This window comes from Phasianus colchicus, chromosome 1 (genome assembly GCF_987193195.1).
Source record: "Phasianus colchicus chromosome 1, bPhaCol1.hap1.1, whole genome shotgun sequence".
In the NCBI taxonomy this organism is placed as follows: domain Eukaryota; kingdom Metazoa; phylum Chordata; class Aves; order Galliformes; family Phasianidae; genus Phasianus; species Phasianus colchicus.
The window spans coordinates 174,205,735-174,220,847 of NC_143436.1; the positions used below are offsets into that span (position 1 = coordinate 174,205,735).

Below are 15,113 nucleotides of genomic sequence, written 5' to 3' on the forward strand. Positions count from 1 at the left end.
TATAACTTTAAATATAAATATAAAAGATAAATAACATTTATTATCGATACCTTAAGAATATAAAATATATAATATCTAACATCTACACAGTACTTGTAACAACATAGCTGGCATTTCCAGACCAACTCCCATTTTCATAGTGTGCAACCAGAAAAAGTGAATTCCTTGTGAACAGATGAAATTAATGAAATTACTGTATGCATTATTCTTGATTTACAAGGCTTAGAAGAAAAAATATAGCTCTAAGCATTTAATCAAAGGCACTGAGGGGCACAGAGATCTGTCGCATTTAGTCTTGCTATTTTGTATAATTCTTTGCAAGAAGCAAAAAGAAGAATGTATTGGGAACAAATTTTGAAGTTCAAATTGAAATTAGATAGAAGTATAAATTGTATTCTGCCAGGGGAACTGAAAGGAGGATTCCAGCACGATTTGAATTATATTGTTTCATTTCTGGCAAGCAGACATTGTCCATATATCACCCCCTAACAAAGTTTCCTTCAAAAATAAATGAGTAAGTAAATAGCAACAGACTCACTGCAAGAAGAGCCTGGAGTTATCCCCATTACTTGCAGAAATAAGAATCTAAATATGTATTTATGAAGTGCATATTTATGAAGAAAGAGCCTTTTTATGCAATATTATGCAGGAAAAGTCAGGACTATAGGAAGTTAAGGCTAGTCAAATTTCACCCTGCTCTGCCGCACTGTGTACAGCTGTATGGGCAGTGGAGGGCATTAAAGCATTCCTTAAAGGGATACTTGATGACCAATAAAGAAGCCTGTGGTTCAAAGGGAATGAATTCCCTACCAGCAGCTATGTCTCACCAGGTGCATGGCAGAGCTCCGTGGCGGATGGGGCTCAATGAGCAACTGCGATGGCGTCTGCCCGAAGTTCTGGATCTGCGCCTCCATGGCCTGCGGGGAAGGCAGAGGGACTGTCAGGAGCAATATGCGTCAAGGAGAGAGGTCAACACACTCAGCGACAGTGCAGGCACATCCCAAGTCAGCCATGAAAAAAGTCCAGAAAATTCACCCGGTGCTCTCCTCCCAGGCTGCAGAGACTCAGCCAAGTGTTAGTATTTTGTAGACAAGCTCTGCTTCTCCTTTCAAGCATGCTTCGGTTACTCAACTAACCAGGCTCATTTCCAGTAACTGGCGTTATATGTGAAAATGTTAACCTGTGAGGACATGCAGTTCAGGTCTTGAGAGCTTTTTTGCACTAAAAAGAACACATATACCTTAATAAATTCCTTTGTAAGGAGGAAAGTATGAGGATCTCTAATAAAATAAGCCTCTGGAATCTTAAATGGGGGGAGAAAAAGCAAACTGAGAAACAACATTCAAGTATAAAATACATTAACAACAAAATAATTACTATTTCTATAACAACACTAGCAGGTTAAAACAAAAAAATGCCAGAAACAAATCTTGCCAGGCACATTCAGACTACTGTAAAAATCTTTCCAAGTTGCATTCATTCTCCAAGTATTTTGTGCCTAATTTTGTTGCAACTCTTTTTGTGGGCTTTCAGACTTCAGTTTTGTAGAGAAAATTTATCCATTTCAATTTATTCCATGAGGCATCAGCCTACTTTCAAAACAAATACAGAGTAACTCAATAAAGAGTAGAGCGAGTCCAACTGTGATGCTTCCGCTCTTGAAACAGTTCATTTAAACACAAATATATTTAGGATACATCCTTAAAAACTTTGGCTAAAGATCGCTCGATCGCTCCTTGTAAAAGCAATAGAGCTTAAGAACTCCTATTTTTCAAACAAGTACTATTTTGTTTGATCCTTTAAAATCCAGAACAAAGAACCCATCAAAAGCTAAACTGGCGGATTTTGAAATGCTCAATGCGTTTTGTACTTACTTATGTACTGTACTCTGCACTACTGACCCTCAGTATTTTTCTTGTGAGCTTTATGAATTTTTTATTTGCTACTGTACGCAAAATATGAACAAAACACCAAAAACATGACTAACTTGGTAAATTCTGTTACTTCTTTCAAACTCAAAAGGTAAGAAGCATGTTAAATACTTCATTATACAGAAGAATCCTTTCAATCAACATATTTCATGATTCCTACAAGCCAGTCTGTGCATTCCTGCAGTCCGCAGCATAGAAGCCACAACAGATGTTAGAGATTTCCTGATAGGTCACAACGTCCACCACTTTTGATGATCTAGACTGATAGGTAATTTAATAAAATACTGCTAACAAAAGAAGAAACCGAATGCAAAGTCCGGTAAAGAAGCTGAAGGACTTTCCATGCTTTGTAGCCTAACACATTGGATGATGTGCTTACACTGGTACAGGGAATTTCTTCCTTGTTGACTAATTCAGATCAGGCTTTAGGCTGCTTTCTGGGGAACTGGTATGTTTCTTTGTTTTTATTAACATCATTTACTGATGAATTAAAATCATGGACTGACCATATACAAAACCAGTGTGTTTGTGTGGACATATGTGTGTATGTTTGTACACATCTATACAGTAGTAACATATGAACAGCCTCTCTTTACATGCTATGTAGAAACCATCACTCATGCAGACACTTTTTACAGGAATATAAAATTCAGTTTGAATCAAAGTAGTATTTTCCATTACATTCAGTACACTGTAACTGATTTCCTAAGTTTTATTGTAACAGAATTATAGCTGCTTGTGGATTTTGGTTTCAAAATGGTGACGACTAATATCAGCAACATCAGGCGCTGCATGTTACATGTTCCCACACAGATCTGCCAATAATATTTTGAGAAAAGTAATTGCTTTTTTTTTTTCTTCAAATAATTATCAAGGTTATTCCTTTAATTTTTGAAGGAATTATGTGATGAAATAAGAGTGTGAATTATATTTGGCAGCAACTCTGAACAAAACCCAGATCTTTCCCTACTACCCTTTAAGTGCTCCCATAAATGATACTTCTGTCCTCTCACAGGCACATTGAAATGAATTATTAATTTTTTTTAAGTACAGCCTGATTCTAATTTACACATGTACTTTCGTGTTGTCCAGTGTCGGCAAATTCTGATTTTTGGGCTATGAATTCTGCACACATAACTCTGTGGGCTTTGCCTCCCAGCCCAGGTGGATTTATGATGTTAGCAGGGGAAAAGAAAGAGGAACAGAACAAAACAATAAAACAGCAGGAATTTTTTAGATGGATGCTTCAATCACAACTGTCAAAAGTAACTGTTATTTTACAGTTGAAGATGTCCTGGCAAATATTCACATACCTATTTATATGCTCATGCTTTAAAACACTTAAATGAATGCCAAATCCTTCCTTCCATACTCAGAACAAGTGCAGAAGCAAGACTTTGAAATGAGGATGTTGAATGCTTTTGCTGCCTTGCACTTATAAGGACAACCCTCGCTCTCCCACCAGTAATGCTATCTTTTTCTTTCAAAAGTGCCATTTGTAGAACTGAAAACTCTTGGCTTCTTAAAGAAACTGAACAATGCTTCTTTAAAAGCACTGATGGCACAGCACAGCTCCACAGCTGCACAGCTAGAACTGTTATTCCTTTCTAAATTTCAAAACATATGAAAAGGACAGAAAAGCCTTGTCAAAACTTTCACAGAAGATAACCATAAGCACAGATAAGGAACTGGCCCAAGGGCATTCCGAATGCTGTGTGTTATCAGATCATGACATGGAACTAAAAGGTATAGAGCAGATCTGTGAATAACAATGTAATGCACTGATTTGTTTACCAGAGAACTACAGTTGTATATGAAATAAATCTGAAACCTTAAGTATACATCACAGCTTTTCTTGAACTGTAAATCATAACATTTCTGATACATTTGTTTTAAAAATTTTGGTCTAATTAATCAATTACTTTTCTCCCATCAGATCTTGAGTAACGTATTTGAAATGCTGCACCGCTCCCTAAAACACATATTCTGGTTAATTTAACATGTATTTTAATAAAACTATTTTTTTCTCTCATTTCACCTTCAAATGTCCTTTGTGGACAAACAAAATAAGCTTGGAATTCAGTGGCTGCCAGATTTAATGCTTTTGAAACAGCAAAGTGGTAACTATACTAGTTTCCACTTTCTTAATAAGGTGTTGCAGGAAAGCTATTTAGTGAGCTGATTTGAGATTCCCTACTGTTTTTAATACACATAAAATGAGATTTGTACTGCAGACACTTCAGGGAGTAGCTGTCAAGATATGATCTTATATTGCAGAAAGATAAAATGGGCCTCAGTCTACTGATAACCATAAGTCCGAACAAGGAAACAAACTACAAACTTGCTGACAATTCAAAGATTAAAATAATTATATCTCATACATCCTAATTTATGCTAGCAAGCAAAACATTGCTTCATAGCACTTAATATTAGTCATTTAAAAATAATACATAGAGATTTGTATTCTATGCTTATGTACAATTTTGAGCAGGAAATCAATACAAAAAAAATCACCCAGTCCAATGAATAACATTTTTCTTAGTTACAGTGAGCAATATCCTAAACGTGTTTTGCTCAAAGGAAAGAAGTTACTGGGTTCCAGTTTTTATGCTTAATGGCAAACTGCACATTCACAGGGATAGTGGGATACTCCTCTGCAGCTTGGAGGATCAGTCCTCAGTGCCAGCTTCATGAGGAACGAAGAGTTAGAGATGTCTGTTTTGTTCTCACAGCAGTCTACCAAATTATTTTTCTCTATTTAAGAATGCAGATTAAAAGAAATATAAATCAAGTGTGTCATTAAATAAGCAATCAGTTTCTTCAGTCTCAAAAGCACTATTTCTTAGCAGTCAAAAGCTCCTATAACAATCAGCACGATCCAGCAGGAGCACAGCTTCAGAGTGAAAGGGTTGGTTGTAAGCACCACATACACTAACTGTGCCCAGTGCAGGGTCTTCCCACTAGCTTAGCTCCATGTGTGCTGCAGACCCCAGAAGAGAAGCAGCTGGTTTAGGGGCAGCCCTGGACCACAGTTTACAAGCTCTAGATGAAAATATGAGAATTGATATGTATGGAAACTTCAGAAAAGTGAAGGTTTTGTTTGCTCTTTGACACACACTCACAAAATGGTAAGCCATGATGCAGTCTATTTTTAACATATTGTTTTTCCAAAAAGAGTTCTCATGAAATGCAAGCAAAGTCATGAAGGAAGGTATTAATAAGAAGGGCTTTCTCACCTGCTAACACCCCTTTGCTGCATGGTAATCACAGAGCACAAGATGGATGAAAGATGGATGGATGGAGCGCTTTTAGTTAGAGTCATGTAGGATGAGAAGAAAGAAACTCCTAAAACCAGATTGCACTGCAGACGGTAAGACAATACTCCTACTCTGATGTGAAGTGGTTTTGTTTTGTTCATTTCACTGATTACGACTGTAACAAGTCACACATTCAAAATTATATACTGAGTTTCTCTATGCTTTTATTCCTTTTTTCTAATATTCCTTTTTGTATTGTTAATTTCCATAATCCTTGCTCATTTTGCTCCCTCAGTGTACAAGTGTCAGGTTTTTCTCAAAGCATTTTCCCTTGTGCATGGGGGGGTAATCATCCCCCTGTACTCACCTCTGGTGAGGCTGCACCTTGAGTACTGTGTTCAGTTTTGGGCCCCTCACTACAGGAAAGACATTGAGGCCATGGAGCGTGTCCAGAGAAGGGCAACAAAACTGGTGAGGGGTCTGGAGCACAAGTCTTATGAGGAGCGGCTGAGGGAGCTGGGATTGTTTAGTCTGGAGAAGAGGAGGCTCAGGGGAAACCTCGTTGCACTCTACAACTTCCTGAAAAGAGGTTGCGGTGAGGAGGGGTTTGGCCTCTTCTCCCAGGAAACAAACAGGACCCGCGGAAATGGCTACAAGTTATATCAGAGAAGGTTTAGGTTAGACATAAGGAAGAACTGTTTCTCTCAGAGAGTGGTCAGGCACTGGAATGGCTGCCCAGGGAGGTGGTGGAGTCGCCGTCCCTGGCAGTGTTCAAGAGGCGTCTGGATGAAGAGCTATGGGATATGGTTTAGTGCTTGTGGTAGCGGTGGTAATGTGAAGACGGTTGGACTAGATGATCTTGCAGCTTGTTTCCAACCTTGTGATTCTATGATTCTATGATTCTATGTGGACAGAGCCCAGGGAAGAACCAAAATCTATACTCATTTGAAAAATATGCACCACAGTCATATTCATCCATATTTGCCTTTCCTGAAAGTTTCTTTCATTTCTGCATTGAAGTGAACACAGACATTCTAACGCGCTCTCCTGCTCATGCAGCCAGCACACTCAGCAGCCCCAAGCGCTTCTTCCCAGTGAATGTGATTGACAGTCCTTTGGTGGGTAGCATAAGCAGCTTGCAAATGTTATTGTTTTGTACTAGTCGTTTGAGATACTGCTTTTTTATTTGCATCTACAGCTGTTAAACGGCATCAATATCTTCAGGACTTTCGGTAAGTTAGGTTAAGAGTATTGATTTCCATTTTATTACGGTGTGCTCTGAGGAAAGAAGCGCTGTAGTTTAAAGACAAGCAATGACTCAACTAGTCTGCAGGCTTTGATACAGTGGGTTATTTAATCAAGATACTCGTGGGACTGAAAGATGGGCACAGAAATGGATTTTCTCTGCAGGTCACTACTTTATTAATTTAACAGTGGAGGGGGCAACCTTAAGCTCCTTCCCCACACAGGAGGTATCTCACTGGATCCAATGTGCAATTAAATGGCTCCATAGCAGAAGAGCAATAGCTTGGAGCGGAGCTTCAGCCCCTTCCCAGTCAGCCCAACCCTGAGCTCTTTCTCATTCCACTACGACTGGAAACAGTAATGCAAAACGAAGGAGAATGTATTTCCTATCCCCTTTACAGGCATCAGTTCATCCCTGGTCTTATTTGTTTCTTGGAGCACTGGCTTTTAGCTTTCATATTTATCTAATTAACGTACTAATTGTAATACTTATTTCTTCACTCTTCTATTTTTATGGTTCTCCAGTTTTATCCCTGGCAGTCCACTATGCCTTTTATGATGCATAAATCTTTAAACACCCTGCAAGTTTAAGCAGACACTTAGTTAAAGGCATTGCAAACAAGAAAAAAAAAGTGACTACATCTCACAAACAGAAACAGGGAAGGTAAAGCAAAAATAGAGTAAAAGTGGCTATGCCCCAGCCAGGGCAGGTTTGGGTAAGAGTGTCCCTGATTCTTTCAGGCATCTTCTCAAGTGCAAGCCAGTGTCTCTGAGGTTCCTGCATATCTGAGCACAAAAACTTCCTTTTTCCCTCCAGCAGTTGCCATTCGCTCGAAAACTGTGGAAAACTTCCTTACACTGGAAAGCAGTGAAATTCCCTCTGTCCCTCCTACCTATGAAGAAAAGAAAAAGCAACTTTTCTACAATTTTTATCTTTCCCTTGTGTCTTGTATCTTTCCAACTTTGCCTGGAACAATGGAGTTTACCACTGCTATAATGAAATTCTCTCATTAAATTACACTAAAAACTACAGCAAACTCTATTATGCTCTGAAGTGAACAGCTTTAACTCCCAATTCCTCTGACAAGGTCGATGTTGTTACAGGGGTTCCTTGGGACATTGTTCTGTTCATCACTTCCTTTTTATAGTTGTGATAATTTATAAAACTGCGGGTTCTGCTCCCAGCTGATGGCAATTTTGCTGCCTTTCCTTCCCTGCTGTTTGACTGCATACAAGGCAGACAGGGAAAATCCCTTTGCTTGTAAAATTACTGCTGTGCAAAACTCTGAATATCAGCTGGAACTAAAGAAAGTCATTCATTTTTTATAATCGTGTGTACATTTTCATTCAAAAATATTTTAACTTCTTTCTCTTTTATATAACGAATTTTCTTATTATCCTCATTCTATGCCATATTTTTCTCCAGTTGACTATCATATTTCTTACAGTCATGTTTATAATAATTCCTATTCCATTTGGATTGGTAACATTTACCGAAACTCTTTGTGTGTTCATTGATGTCATGCCAAATGAAATCATTGCTCTGTCATCATTCTCCCAAATCTGTATTAAGTTTATAAAAGAAAATGCTGGTTTCTTTGATCATTATTAAGCTGCTGAGTACAACACATTACAAAAGATTTTACAGCTAAGTTACTTTTGTGAGAGACGTAACAGCATGATACAATAATTCATTAGATAAGTAACCATGCCATGAACACTTAAAGATTTGAAACCTGGTCAGTCACAGGATTGTTTTTTACTTTTTAGATGACTGATAATTGTCATAAAATTATTGTCATACTGTTATGTAATGGACAGCCTCAGAAACAAGGACTCCTTTTGAACTGACAAGCAGTTTTATCTTTTCTGAAGACATCCTCTCATCAATTTAAAAACAAGGACTTTTCTTATTGGTTTTAGATGATAAATATATAATGGTCACTGAAATAATTTCTTATCACTCAAAGTGTACCTTTATGACAAAACGCTTCTGTATTTTCTTTGTTATTCATCAGACATCAACAGTTATGGTTACATTCAAAAGGCTGCATAGACAGAAGCTCTATGTGATTTGTAGGTTAAAATGCCAATCTAGATGATCTTTCCTATCTGGTGCTTAGGTCTATGGAACAAGCTTCTCTTTGAAATCTTGATTCTGCAATGCAAATTACTAAATCATACATCTACAACATAGAATTTCTCTGTTGATATTATTACTTTGTGTTGCTCCTTTATGTAACAGCAATCAATGCATCACAACATGCAGAAATGCAGATGTGTCCTGTCTAATATTTGCAAACTCAACCAATTCAGTTCTACCACTTCTCTGTGCCTCCTGTCATATCAATCCTCTTACTAATGGACACTCCTCACACTTAGATCTTTCCAAGATCTTGCTCAGAACATCAACTGCTATTCCAGACAAACTGTTACTTTCATTTTTTTCTGAGCTTGATTCATCAATTTCAAGTTTCAAGAAATTGTTATTTCCAAAGGTCCTCCTCAAACTATCCTTTCTCCTTCCTTCCTTCCTTCCTTCCTTCCTTCCTTCCTTCCTTCCTTCCTTCCTTCCTTCCTTCCTTCCTTCCTTCCTTCCTTCCTTCCTTCCTTCCTTCCTTCCTTCCTTCCTTCCTTCCTTCCTTCCTTCCTTCCTTCCTTCTTTCCTTCCTTCCTTCCTTCCTTCCTTCCTTCCTTCCTTCCTTCCTTCCTTCCTTCCTTCCTTCCTTCCTTCCTTCCTTCCTTCCTTCCTTCCTTCCTTCCTTCCTTCCTCTTTCTTTCCTTTCTTTCCTTTCTTTCTTTCTTTCTTTCTTTCTTTCTTTCTTTCTTTCTTTCTTTCTTTCTTTCTTTCTTTCTTTCTTTCTTTCTTTCCATTACTGTCTTAGGTTTGTCCTACTTCCTAAGGTTTTCCTTCCAAGCCAAGCATTCTCTTTCCTCTCCCTAATGACATACTTCAACTAATTTTCTCTCTTTTTTTTTTTTTCATGTGAAATATAATCCAGTATACTGAAATCTTAATTTATTTTTAGACCTCTGGAATGGAAAAATTATATTTTTTCAAGCAGAGTAAATTTATGACATCAACATTCTTTTCTGAGTGGCTACTAGAATTCCAAACACATTGTCTCCAATAATGAAAAGTCATTTCAATTCTGTCTAAAGCAGATTTTTTTTTTACATTTCCTTGGGTAAGAAATAAAAAAAAAAAAAAAAAAAAAAAAATCCTCTAAATTTTTAAAGCTAACTTCTTTTTTGACTGGAACCACTACAGATTTCCAAAGACTAAAAAAGAGGAAGTAAAGGAATAGAAAAATTATATGAAAACTGTCATTAGCATCCCTTAGTTGGCAGTCACTAAAATTTACAGGCATTCTAAAAAAAAAAAACAACAACCACTGCTGCTGTCTGGGATTGTTTCCACATGTGAAAAGCAGTGAGTAGCAGCCAGAAAGCCTGAAGTTTCAGTTATGCCAGGCTAAAAATTGTCATCAATATTTTTAAAAACACCATCCACTGAATTTAGAAATCTGCTAAAATTTACCAATCAAAAGTACTTAAAATAAAGGTGTTTTGTGTGTGTGTGTGTAGAAATGCCTTACTGCATTAAATAATGCCTCAGTCAATTTACTAATGAAAATACAGTTCCAAATGTCAAGACTAAAAAGAAATCTCATAAAGCCCTGGAAGGTTGCAAACATCATTTCTCTGCATTAACAACCATTCCAAGAGCTCTGTGGACCTACAGTAATTCCTTCATGGCTTCTATAAGGTCCCCAGGTACCACATTATTAACATTTTCCCTCTACCCCTCCTTGTGCCAAACACTCCAAATGTCCTTTCTGTCTTGTTTTCCTCCTTTGTTTTTTATGTATTCCTACTGGACCTTCATCTCAATCTCCCATCCTCTCCACCAGGCGGCAGGAGTTTTGTAAATGTCCATCATCCCAAGCAATTCTATTTCCCCTTCTTTATTCCTCCCTCTTGCTTCTTTTCTTCAGACATGAAGAGAAGCTGCTCACCCTGGCTTAGTCAGTTAAACACTAGGGCATATTCAGGGCTTCATGTATATGTATGTGTATATATATATTTATATATATATAAAATTTAGAAATAATAAAAAAATTCAAACTCAAGTATTACTGATGAATCACCACTTACACAAATCAGAAGACTGAATTGAAAGCAGAAGCTACTTATTCCATGGCAGTGAGGACAATGTTATTTATAACTGTTCCCACAGTAATAAAGCTCCAGTTACTCTTTGGGAGTAGAAATACTACAAAACAGAGATAATACTTGTAAAAATCTTTCATTATTTTTCCATTTCATTGAGACAGAGGAAAGAGTAAACTTCTAATGTTCATGAAGATCTTTGGGGAAAGAAACATGAAGCCCTGTGTGGACAAACAGCAAACCTGAGTATCTTGGTCCCTATTCTGCAACCCTGTCTGGAAAGTGGAAGCAGTCATTGTGATCTGTACTCAGCTCTCAACATTCAATGCATCAAGCAAAAAAGAAACCAGTTGTATTCTGAGGAAACTGTGAGAGTGAATGTATCTGAAGGACCCTTGATTTTCAACTGGTATGATCAAATGGCTCTTAATTCTAATGCTTAGGGAAGGTCACAAGAGCAGAAAGAGCCCAGCTATGCCAGCACCTGTGCAGTTGCCAGAACAAAGGGAAGGACTATCTGGGTTGGGAATAAAAACATAAGTACCGTAGACATTTTAAGTGCATTAGGGAATAATTGAGAGTGGAGCCAAGGAAGTAGCACTGGGCTGCTTCCCGTGGTTTTCAGGGAGTCTGATGTCATCTGAACAGCGCTCTGCCTCCTATGCGTTTGTAAAATTTTACTGTATGCCATTAGAAGGGAGAAATTATTGGGGACCTCATCAGGTTTAATTCTATTTATTAGCTGCCCTTGCTGTTGGCTTTAAGACATACTGCATGTTTTTAATTGTCATTTTTAAGGAGCGCAGAGGCCCTTGAGCATAGGCATCCTATCGTAAAAATGCAACAGTAATATCAGCAGGAGGTTTCATTAAAACTCTGAAATTTCATCCACTCTTTTCTAATTAATTTTTTTCTTGGTGGCTGAGAGCTTTAACAGTGCATTCTTACAGCTGGTTTTAACTACATATTTTTTTTTATTTTAAAAGATGAACTATGATCTTAAAAAAATCACAGTTAAACTTTTTAAAATTTACAATAAATGCGTGTAAAGCCTCTGCACAAGAAGTTTATTTATTGAGAAGGGGGTGATTTTTAAAACAAAATAAAGATTCTTAAATTCCTCAACATTGCCCTTTATTTTTTCTCTTCATTAAGTGATTTTACACCTGTTTTAAGAGATTTTTTTTTTTCATTTTTTGCTGACTTTTCTTCCACTTTGATTACATTCTGCTCCTTAGTGTGGCCCGCTGTATTAAGAAAGGCTCACACATTTTCATTAATAATCTTTCTTTCAAATGTTATTAATTACTATATGTTTATACATTTTCTGTGAAGTTCTGACAAAAATTTGCAATGTAAGAACTAAAAAAGGAGCATGAATATTTAGGTCAGGACTTAGTTTTTGGGATTTGATCTAAACTACATACAGCTGACTTTGGCTGTAGGATGTGTAATAGGGGTAGAAATCTATACATGGAAGATGCTCCGCACATCTTTTGAATACATTTTTTCACCTACTGAATGACTTCAGTCTATGTACGTCAGCAGAGGACCAAATATCCAATTTTCCAGACAGCAAGGCTAGAACAGCAAAAAACTCCAAAGAATTAAATTGCATATATTGAATAAGGTATCAATTTAAAAAACAAATTCCTAGATAAACTATTGATTTTTCAAAAATTTCAGAACAAAAAAAGATGCAATGACTCAGGATGGAAGTTAATGTAATTGTAAGAGGTACAGACTGACATAGAGTTATCAACAGAATACTCAGGTTCTTATTATTCTCATGGCTACCTGCACAAAGGTAACATAGCAGATCAAGATATACAGATGGAAAAGTCTAGGGTTTTCTACACACGATGCTTTCTAACAATGCATTGCCAATTTTATTTTGAAATTACTCATCCAATGACATTTCTACAATTATTCATATGAGATTTGTGCAGCCTGCAGATCTTAGAAAACTTTTGCCATTAAGCCTGACTTTTCCTGAATTTGATCATCAGTGCTACACTGATATCAAATCAAGTAATATCTCTCTCCAAGCTAGCATGAACAACTCTCTATGATTCTGCTTTTCTGCTACATTTCACCTTTCACTATTATTTCCAGCTGAGCCCTGAGCCCATAAACCACTCATCTCTGTCCTCTCATCACTGGGATGCTCTTCTCTGAACTCTCTCAAATATTTCTGGTGAACCACTGTATAGAATAACATATCACATTCAAGGGAAAGTTCAACCAAGACCAAAGGTGTCTATTAGTGACTGTTGGTATATCCCACTGCAATTTGGCCATTAGTTGAGAGGAATTAATGTGCTGGAACAGGCTGCTGAGGGAGGTGGTGGAGTCACCATCCCTGGAGGTGTTCAAGAAATACTTAGATGTTGTACTAAGGGACACGGATTAGTGGGGAAATGGTGGTGGTAGGTAGATGGTTGAACTGGATGATCTTGGAGGTGTTTCCCAATTTTGGTGATTCTGTGACACTACGAATTCAGATGATTGTAAGCAGGCAATCTTTTGAACTGTGGGACATCATAATCTTTCAATGGTGAAGTAAATAAATGAAGGTACACAATCAAGTCTAGAGAGTATAACTGTAGTGGAAAATAAACATTTCTAAATAGCTAAGCAAATGAGTAGTCTCAACTGCCAGATGAAAGAAAAAAAAATCTTAATATTTCAGAAAGTCATTGCACAGAAGATACACAACATATTTATAACTACTTATTTTAAGATTAAGAACATGCCCTGTAGGAAAACATAAAATAAAAGAAAGAAAACAGAGAAGCAAACAACAGAACAGGCCTGAAATCTTGCAGTAATAAAAGAGGGAAGGGCACTTAATCATTAAAGAATGCATTTTGGCTGTGGCTTTATTCCTTCTGGTTCACTATTGATATAAAACATGATCACTGAAGACTTTTTTAATGCTTGGAATGCAGAACAGACTTAGCAAGGCAGTGTATCTACTATACATATTTTATTCTTGCTTAGTGTTTTTATCTCAAATTTGTGGAAAAAAAAATGTAATGAACATAATATTTTTTACCTTATGAATAATTACTATAAGTACTGAACAGAAAGCAGAAGCTCTCATTTTCACATATCCTGCCTTCTTCCCATCCTAGGAAGGTGCTCTTAGGTTTGCAAAGCACATATTTCTTACAGCAAATTCAGTGGTTATGATGTCTCCAAACATCTGCCAGCTGTCAGTTTATCCACCACAGGACACAAGAACTATCTCAGAGAACAGGAAAACCTTCAAAACTAAACACTGGAAAGAGACTGACAGAGAAGTAGGTACAAACTGAAAGGTGTCATACATAACATTCACGAAGCTTTGGTGTATATTAGAACTTCAGTTTTGGAAATAGGTTCTACTGTTAAATTTAAAGTAAATGTTCTCAGTTGTTTTCAGGGCTTAGCTTATAAAGAAATAATTCTGTTTGGAGTATTTCCCAGCACACATTCTTCAAAATTTCACTTTGTTTTTGACATAAATTGAAAACAATAATATAGATATACTGTACATAGGCTTCAAAATGGCATTCAAGAGGCACATTATCAATATGTTTAAAACATTTAGAAAGCTCAGCTTTGCATCTTTCTAAATGAATGACTAGATGCTTAGACTGAATATTATCTGTTCCAATAAACTCGTGTGTGTGAAATGCTTTGAATAATAGTTAATTTATGCTGAGGTAATGACAGGGTAATATAACTGAAATCTGTGCTAATAGGCAAAAAGAAGCCCCTTCAAGCTATTTCTCTTACAATCAGCAGGAGTAATTTTCACCCTATCTCTCTTGCTCTCTGTCTCTCTCACATAAAATATTACTTTGGGTGTATGTTAAAATGTTTGCTGCTAATTTTAAAGACAAATAATTGGTATACCTGTCATCCATATGGAGAAAAACAAAATAACCAAACAATAAAGAAGAAATGGTCATAAACAACAGGTCTATTTTTCATACTTCTGCAGTAAAAGAGAGTGATAATAGCTACGGGCTATGGATTTTTTTATATGGGCAAAACACTAAAATTGATCTGGGTAAAAGTCCTGGATGATATGAATAAAAATGTACAGAAATAAGTAAACTCTATAAGAAATGGTCAGAAAATTATTCCAAATAATACTCAGAGAAGATTGAGACGTCTCCTGGGCTACGAGTTATTCACAAACTCATCCTAGTATTTCTCTGATGAATTAATTATCTGAAATATTTTTTTAAACTGATTAGATGAAGACTTGTCAGCTAAGTAAGTCAGTTATCAGTGTAGTGATAGGACAAGGAGCAATGGCGTAAAATCTGAACACAGGAATTTCCATAAAAACATGCAGAAAAACTTCTTTACTGTAAAGATGAGAGAGCACTGGAATGGGCTGTTGAGAGAGGTTGTGGAATTTTCTTCTATGGAGATATTCAAGACCCATCTGGATGCCTACCTGTGTGACCTACTGTAAGGAACCTGCTTTAGCACAGGGGTTGGACTTGAT

The 15,113-nt window shown here is 36.8% G+C and overlaps 1 protein-coding gene across 5 annotated transcripts in view; it reads right to left on the reverse strand.

The window, feature by feature from the left end:
• The window catches only part of NBEA (neurobeachin), a 472,765-nt gene that overhangs the window by 27,662 nt on the left and 429,990 nt on the right, over positions 1–15,113 (reverse strand). For all 5 annotated transcript variants that reach the window (XM_090133132.1, XM_090133143.1, XM_090133133.1 and 2 more), the window contains one exon: positions 828–917. In XM_090133132.1, the coding sequence (XP_089989258.1) occupies positions 828–917 (90 nt within the window). The remainder of the gene's footprint in view (positions 1–827; positions 918–15,113) is intronic.